The sequence below is a fragment of the Sciurus vulgaris genome, assembly GCF_902686455.1.
Source record: "Sciurus vulgaris genome assembly, chromosome: 3".
Taxonomy (NCBI): Eukaryota; Metazoa; Chordata; class Mammalia; order Rodentia; family Sciuridae; genus Sciurus; species Sciurus vulgaris.
The window spans coordinates 42945145-42953788 of NC_136463.1; the positions used below are offsets into that span (position 1 = coordinate 42945145).

The following is an 8644-nucleotide window of genomic DNA, read 5'->3' on the forward strand; positions in this document are numbered from 1 at the left end:
GTAAATTTATGATTACACAAATGGTATGCCTTTACGCCATGTACAGAGAAACAACATGTATCCCATTTGTTTACAATAAAAAAAAAACTAAATAAAATAGTTATATTTTTAAAAAAGTGAAACCATAACCAGTAGCTGACATTTACTGTGGGCCTCCCCTTTGAGATACACTGGGTACCAAGTTGCTCTTTTAATCTCATTACCATGATGAAATAGGTACCATTATGGTTCTCTTTTACAGATGAGGAAACTGAGGCTCGGAGATTAAAGTAAACTGCCCAAGCAATAGAACTGTGATATTAAACATAGGTAGTTTGACTCAAAGTCTTTGACGAAATGTCTAATGAGTCTGAGGGCAGTGTTCAAAGAAAGGATAGGGTCTTGGGTGAAAAAAATCTGACTGCTGTTACTTAATGATCAAGGAGTGGATCATGATAAAGTCACACTGATGAGGTTATCTGTAAAACTCTTCTCATTCAGTTGAGTGATTGTTATCAGCTCAGGCCATACTTCAGCCCCAACGTGTCACACGCCTGTATGTTCAAGTCCTTTCCAGCTTGAACAGGAAAAGCAGAACTTAAGTGTTGAGGAGAGAGCCCAGGGCTGGCAGTGAGGGATGGCCTCTGAGTGGTGCTGGCAGCAACAGTTGCCTATTTTGAGCGCAGCAGGATGTTAGATGTACTACCTGTGTGTTCTGCACATCCATGCAGGTGTCCAGCTGTGAAGACAGGGTGAGTGCTCAGATTGGCCGTGGGGAAAACTTACAAGTCCCCAGAATCTGCTCCAGGGACAGTGGGCCTGACCCAGGCCTTTGGTCTGTAGATAGGGTGTCTGTGAATAGATTCCAGCCAAGGGATGCTCTTGTGTCACCAGTGTGACAGGACAATCTGATCCCATAGCTGGGGCAGTGAATCCTCAAGCCACCAGCACCACAGTGATTCTGGGAGGGGGCACCAGCTGTGCCTTTCTCCAAAGTCTCTGTCAAGAAATCACTTTGAAAGAAATGTGTTTTTATAGCTGTGAAGTCCAGCAAGGCCCACAGAACAGGGTGGGACAGCTAAGACAGCTCAGACAGCAGGAGTAGCCGTTGCTCCTCATGGGGTTTGCATAGCCCTTGCCTCTATTCCTGCAGAAACTAGGGGGAATACAGAATAGACTTTTCTTTTTCTTTTATTTATTAATTAATTTGTTTGTTTGTTTGTTTGTTTTTGTACCAGGGATTGAACCCAGGAGTGTTTAACCACTGAACCACATCTCCAGCCTTTTTTATTTTTTATTTTGAGATAGGGTCTCACTAAGTTGCTGAGTGTCTTGCCAAGTTGCTGAGGCTAGCTTTGAACTTGTGATTTGCCTGTCTCAGCTTCCCAAGCCGGGATTATAGGTGTGCACCACCCAACAGAATATTGAAGATTATGCCTGAAAGAATTATTTCAGGAGGGAAACTAAAATGACCATCACCCTCGACCACCCCAAACTTGCAGTTTGAATTTCTACACAATCTGTCAGCTAAGCACGTTGGCACATATCTATAGTTTCAATGACTTGGGAGGACAAAGCAAAAGGATTGCTTGAGCCCAGGCGTTTGAAGTCAGCCTTGGCAACATAGACTCCTCTTCAAGAACAACAACAAAAAAAGGCAAAAGAATTCCTTTAAACCAGATTCTTTTTGTTTGTATTTTGCAAATGGCACACCATTTTTTGATCACCAATTCTAACTCATGTTTCTAAGCAAACTTGTTTCTCTTGCTTCCCAGAGATCTCCATAGCCATTTTCTATATATTCAAACTCAGGAGGATGATTTCCCTGCCTGGCTTAAGACAATAACCACAATTCAGACTGGGGATGTAGCTCAGTGGTAGAGCACTTGCCTAGCACATGAGAGGCCCTGGGTTCAATCCCTAGCACCACACACACAAAAAAGAGAAAACCGCCATAACTCACCTTTTGGAATGTAGAATGAGAACCTTTTAATGAGGGGTGGCTGTTGCTATTTCTAAAATACCTGGCCTCTAACGCCTGAGCACACTGTCTGAGGCTCATTGTAGACAAGTTTTATACATCTCTGAGTCCTTCTCAGAGCCTGGCCTGGGACCCTGTACACACAGAGTAGGAACTTAATAACCTCTAGTCATTTCTCCCATGGGACTGTGCTATCTGGTCTCCACATCAGCTAACCTGGCTTTTCCCACATGGGATTCTGTAGAAAACCAGCATCCCATAGACATTACTCTGAAATGGAGTTTGTGGCCAAATAAAGAGGAAAACCAAGAAAGACAAAGTTAAAATGTTTTATTTTCCATATTGCTTTGCAGAGTTTTCAGGATACTCTGTCTCCTGTAAAATCTTCAGATGGGGCCTAGGGGATACTGACTTTCCCATTTGTGTTTGACAAAAAAACCTGCAAAGAGCAGAAATATTAATAGCTCAAGATTCCACAGAATAGCCAGGTGTGGTGGCATATGCCTGTAATCCCAGTGGCTTGGGAGGATGAGGCAGGAGAATCACTATGTTCAAAGTCAGCCTTAGCAACTTAGCAAGGCCCTAAGAAACTTATGGAGACCCTGTCACAAAATAAAAAGGACTGGGGATGTGGCTCAGTGGTGTCCTTGGGTTCATTCCCTGGTAAAAAAAAAAAAAAAAATCCACAGAACATAGTTTGGAGACCATTAAGTTAACTGCTACTATAGGAAAAAAAAATTCCACAAAACATAGTTTGGAGCTATTATGGGGGTGGGGAGGGAGGAAACAAAAAGAGATAAACCCAGTACAGGTTGAGTATCCCTGATTTAAAAATCCAGAATAAGGGCTGGGGAGACAGCTCAGCTGGTAGCTCAAGGCCCCGAGTTGGATCCCCAGTACCGCAAAAAAAAAAAAAAAAAAAAAAAAAAAAAAATCCAGAATAAGTTTTGGAGCATTTCAGATTTTCCAAGTGATACTCAAAATTCTATGCAAATATTCCCTAAATCTCCATAACTACAAAATATAAAACGCTTATAATCCAAAACATTTCAGGCAAGAGATCCTCTACCTGTACGCATTCCATCCAAAGCCCTCCCTATAACAGAAAATTGAGGTCCTTTGCTATTCTTGGCATCACAAAGTACCTATGATTCAAAATGGAAGCAGCTGTTTACTAAGTGCTTCAGCGGCCTTCCCCCTGCTCTGTACTCCATTTTCAACCACTCCAGGCACAGACAGCCACAGTTATCAAGGCCTAAGACCAGCCAGGCCTTCTAGAGGGTGATTGGTTGTAACAGCTTTTTAACAAGGCAGCAAACAAGATCAGGAACAAGAGAAGGCAGAAGGAGACCCCCAAATGGCATTCAAGATTCAATTTTATTGACTGAGAGGCAGTGAAATGACAAGTATGGGGTGGATGCCCCAGGTTTGTAGAGCCTGCTGTCCTCAGGGCAGCCTCAGGACCTTTGGCCAGCCTCACACTTCCCAGAGGTTTGGGGCAAGTCAGACTTAAGAACCCCTGAGAGAGATGTGGTGAGAACAGATGTCCCGAGTGGGGTTGCCCCAGGCAGCCATCTGCCTTCTCCCTAGAGAAAACATGCTCCCAATGAGGGCTGCAGAGTAACAGCTGCCACTGTCCTGATTGGAGAGGTGGCTGCCACCTGAAATAAGCAGGCACAAAGCACACTGATACAAAGGTAGGCTTTCCACCAGGTTGTGGCCTGCACATCCAGGAGACTCCCAGGGGTCCCTTTTCTATTCAACTCCCTCATTTTGTGTTTAGGACATAATGACACGCACAGTCTCATTTGGGCCTTCTCACTCACCAGCTTTTTGTTGACAAAGACACGATTGTTAATGCTGTTGGAGCATCGCATGACATCCACCTCCTGAAGATTGACAATCGAGAAGATGAGCTGGTGACCAGGGTCAACTCTTGGTGTACACACTTAGTAGACAAAGTGAGTAAATGCCAACCCATCCTAGCAAGCTGGGCCAACTTTTCTAGCTACCAGCCAGAGAGAATGGGGATCTTCCCTAGGTAGTGCTCTATTTTCTCTGAGGAACAAAATGGACAAATAAATAGTTAAGGATTGTAGATTTCCATAGTGAAAACTTAGCGTTGCTCAGTCAGAGACTTTCAAACCCACGTGCTTCATCATTTCTCTAACTCCTACATCGAATATAGAGAGATCAGCTGAACATGAGGAAGCTCTGAAGTAAATGAGGCATGGAAACTATGGAGATTTCAAAGAACAATTTTCCTTTCCCTCAAACTGGCTTCAGTGAAAGATATTAACCAATTATCTGATTGAAGACACTGGGCTTTGGTTTCTGTCCCCAGATTCACAGGGATGAGGTCATGAGGAACTGCAAGCGAGTGAAGGAAATCAATCAATACATCGACCACATGCAGAGCGAGCTGGACAACCTGGAATGCGGTGATCCTATAGATTAGATGCCAGGGGTCCTCTTCAAAACACAGCACCAGCCCCACCTGAGGAGGGGCTTCACCGAGTATCTGAGGAGAGTTACTGGGAATTCCTAACCCAAGTCAACCCTGATACCATTCTTCCCCCACCCACAGAAAAAGTTCCAAATATAGAGAAAAATAAAGGATTTGTGTCACCTTTGTCCTATTCTTAAAAAGAGAGAGAGAGAGAGAGAGAGAGACTCCATATCTATATATGAACAAGAGAAAAGATGGGGAGGAATAGCAGGTCCCTGGGCCAGTCTACAAGAGTGGTTTCTAAAGTGGATGGTGGTCAGCAAGAGGCCTGGTTGTGACAGAATAGCAGATGTTTGTTAAATACTGTTCCTTAGCGGTGCCCAGAGCAGGCTGCAGATGTATGCAAGGCCCTCCCCTTTTTGGGTGCTGAGGACCAGGGAAGCAAGGGAGGCCAAGGTTCCCACCACAATGCTGGGTCTGGGCCAGTCCTCCAAGATGGAGGACATGGCTCCCTTTTGTTCAGTGCTTGGCTATAGGGACCCAGGGACCCAAGAACCCTCCAAAAGTTAAGAGTGCAGGCTGGGCATCCTAGCCCTACTATGTCCTCTGCCACCTGGGCTTCATCTGTGACTATCTCCTCAGAGTACTGTTGAGGGGTTCAGAGAGTGTGTGTGGGGGAACTACAGAGAGGTATTGAGCATGGGGTCAATGCCATGTGACTAGGGGTGATGCCATTTTACTATATAGACATGTGAGGACATGGAGCTCAGAGTCTGCTGTGAGGACCACACTCTTCCTATTGCCCTTCCACCAGACCTGGTACCAGAAAGTGATGCCTGATAGGATCATAGAGGTGGATGTGCTGGGAAGACTCTCAGGACTCCCATGTGGAAGATGAGCAGAAATGTGCATATGTTAGTCAGCTTTCTGTCACTATAACAAATAGCTGAGATAAACAACTTATAAATAGAAAGGGTTTATTTTGGTTCACAGTTTCAGAGGATCTAGTCCATGTTTAGTTGGCCTTATTGATTTGGGGTCTGTGGTGAGGCAGCACATCATTGCAAGAGTACACAGTAGAGCAAAACTGCTCACCTTGTGGCCAGAAAGCAAAAGGTGCTGGGGTCCCATTGTCCCCCTCAAGGGCACGTCCCCAATGACGTAAAGACTTCCCTCTAGGCCTCATCTCTTAAAGGTTCTACTGACTCCCAATAGTGCCACTCTGGGGAACAAGCTTTTAATGCATGGGCCTTTGGGGGATATTCCAGATAGAAATTAAGCAGTGCATGTCAGGTGACCTTGCCAGACCCGCCAGGCTTTTAACCCAGAAACCACCTATACTTTCCATTTTTAAGACTAAATCTTTTTTTTCTAGAACAGTAGGAACAAGTGGAAACAACCAGTTTAGACCAAGAAGGACTCACTTTCAAAAGATTGTTTGATGAGAATGAGGTGGGGGAAGTCTTCAGGCTGAGGACTGAACACACAAATAGAGTTGTCTGTTGGTGACATGATTGTTTTCCAACATGAGGCTCCTGACCATGGGCAGCAGATATCAAAATGTGCCATGGGAGATAAGCTGTTCAACCTTGGCAACAAAACCCAGACAAAACAAGAATGGAGAAATGTAGAGGCACAGATGAAAATGGGGCTTGACACATTTCCAGGTGGAGAAATTTTTAATAAAATCAGGGTCAAGAGCAAGTCTTTTGTACAATTCATCCTCCTCACTCACCGCTGACCAGGTCACGGGCCCCTGGGTTGCAACCAGGCAGACCTTTGGACAACCACTGTATCTCGGGGACATCTCAGGATGATGCTGAGCAAGACTAATCCCCAAAGGCCAGGGGAGCCCTGCAGGTGTGGTCCAGGAAGTCCCAGGCTGGGGGAAATGTAGATGTGACAGACGCCATCCAGTAGCCCAGGCCTCACTCCTGCAGGAGCTTGTGCTTGACTGTGGTACTCTCGGAGCAGAGGTGGACGAAGAGGGTGCCAGCAGCAGTGCGGGCCCTCAGTTCCTGCAGCTCATAATCATGGGCCCACTCAATGTTGCCCCATTTCTGGATCTGAGGGGAGGACAAGACAGGTGCTGGGCAAATGGATAGACATTGTAGCCTTCTGACCTAAGCCACATTTCAATCCCATCTCTGGGCTGAAGGCAGCAGGCTCTGATCTTACCAAAACAAGTGAGATGAATGAGGTAAGAACACCCAGGTAAGCCAGGTGTGGTGGCACATGCCTGTAACCTCAACAACTATGGAGGCTTAGGCAGGAAGATCATTAAGATCAAGGGTAGTTTGGACAACTCAGTGAGACCCTATTGCAAAATGAAATGAAAAAGGGGTGGGGATATAGCAGAGTACTCCTCAGTTTAGTCCCCAGTATGGATAAAAAAGAACACCCAGGTGGCCAGGGCAGGCCCTGTTCTCTCTGGAGTGTGGGTGGTCTGGGATTAGTACATCCAGTCCTAGGGCCAGTGGCTGCACCAAACCACACATGTCCCGCAGAGGTAGCCTGACCTGTGTGCTATCCCTTATTCCACACTTCTTACTAGGAGGTTTGTGTGAGGTGGCCTGCAAACTGTCATCCTGCTCCCAATACTTCTTTTGGTGTGTGTGGTGCTGGAGATAAAACCCAGGCTAGGCAAGCACTCAAACTGTCATCCTCTATGAGCTGTGTTGCCATGCAGGGCTGCAAGTACCCTCAATGTGGGTGGGATAAATAAAAATCAAGCAAGGCCATACGTGGCTTCAGTCTGACTCCTGGGGGAGCTTCTGTACTGCTGAGGCCTCTGCTCTGTACATGCTCTCCAAGACTCTGAAAAGAGGGAGGGTCCTCTGGGCACACTGTGGCTGTCCAGACATCAGTGTGACTCTAACCTGAGCCTTCTGGCTCCTTCCTGGCAGAATCTGCCACTCAATACAAGCTATCCTCATTTTGGGCTGCCCAATCTCAGTTTGCACAACTGTAATACAGTAGCTGAAGGGCATTTTACCTTCAATTTATACCAGCACATCCATAATCCTGGTTATGCAGGATTGCAAAATTCAGAGGATGATAGGCTGGCTTGGGTCCCATGGTCAAAAGCAGAGCCCAGACAGGAAGCCAGGTTTTCTGGCTCCCAGCAGTCCCACAATTCCCACAGGTCACCTCCTTCCCATGAAATTGGTTCTGACATGTAGAGAATGGATAGGCTCCTCTGCTATACAGAAACAGGCTTTATCCCTGGCATTTTTCCGAGCAGAAGACTAAACATTCCAAAAAGGTTTTTATCACACTAGGAACCAAACTCATAATAGCAATTAACCTAAGGTTTGAGGAATAACATCAAGAACAAAAAGAATACAAGGAGCACCATAATTTTCAGAGTTAAAAAATGTATACAACAGTACAGCAAAACCTTAATTCTAAGCCCATTAAATGAAAACTTGTGTACAAATAGTGGCTACCCCCTACACTCCTTTGTTGGCTAGATGAAATGTCAAGGTGTAATTGGTTCACTGACTTAAGAGCACAAATAGGTCCTCAGTCATTTCAACAGGGCCTGCTCTGCAGGGCATATCAAGGCATATGAACTTTCAAGTACAGAGTGAGAGCTAAGGTCTTGGTCCTATAGTCACTCAGTCTTGGTTTCAAATGCCAGCTTGAACATTTGCCAGGTGTGACCTAGTGCCTCAGTTTCCCCATATGTGGAATGAGGCTAAGTCAGCCTCCACCTAATCTGACTAATGAGAAGGGGAAGTGAGGGGATGAAGGGAGTGCTGAGCATTTTCAACTTTTTAAAAAATTTTTCTTTATTGTGGTGTGGGGGATGAAACTCAGGGCCTTGAGCATGGTAGGCAAGTGCTCTACCACTGAGCCATAACTCCAGCCCTGATAATACTTTCACTGGCCCTTAGTTTTGATTTCTGTATGTACATGAAAATAATAAAGCCAAGGTTTACATAAAAATATTTCAGATGCCTGTAATCCCAGCTACTCAGGAGGCTGAGGCAGGAGGATTGCAAGTTTAAGGACAGTCTGGGCAACTTAGCAAGCTCGAAGAAGAAGGAAGAAGGAGGAAGAAGGAGGAAGAAGGAGGAAGAAGGAGGAAGAAGGAGGAAGAAGAAGAAGAAGAAGAAGAAGAAGAAGAAGAAGAGGAGGAGGAGAGGAGGAGGAGGAGGAGGAGGAGAGGAGGAGGAGGCGGAGGAGGAGGGGAGGAGAGGGGAGGAGAGGAGGAGAGGAGGAGGGGAGAG

At 45.7% G+C, this 8644-nt stretch overlaps 2 protein-coding genes across 5 annotated transcripts in view; one reads left to right on the forward strand and one right to left on the reverse strand.

Annotated features, from left to right (window-relative positions):
- DRC3 (dynein regulatory complex subunit 3) overlaps positions 1 to 4605 on the forward strand; it is a 38353-nt gene extending 33748 nt beyond the window's left edge. Inside the window, 2 exon segments of the mRNA XM_079132942.1 lie at positions 3790 to 3921; positions 4305 to 4605. Coding sequence (XP_078989068.1) covers positions 3790 to 3921; positions 4305 to 4418 — 246 coding nt within the window. The 3' untranslated portion in view covers positions 4419 to 4605.
- Positions 4606 to 6069: 1464 nt separating this feature from the next.
- The window catches only part of ATPAF2 (ATP synthase mitochondrial F1 complex assembly factor 2), a 17572-nt gene continuing 14997 nt past the window's right edge, over positions 6070 to 8644 (reverse strand). For all 4 annotated transcript variants that reach the window (XM_079132931.1, XM_079132932.1, XM_079132929.1 and 1 more), the window contains one exon: positions 6070 to 6475. In XM_079132931.1, the coding sequence (XP_078989057.1) occupies positions 6338 to 6475 (138 nt within the window). In that variant the 3' untranslated portion in view covers positions 6070 to 6337. The remainder of the gene's footprint in view (positions 6476 to 8644) is intronic.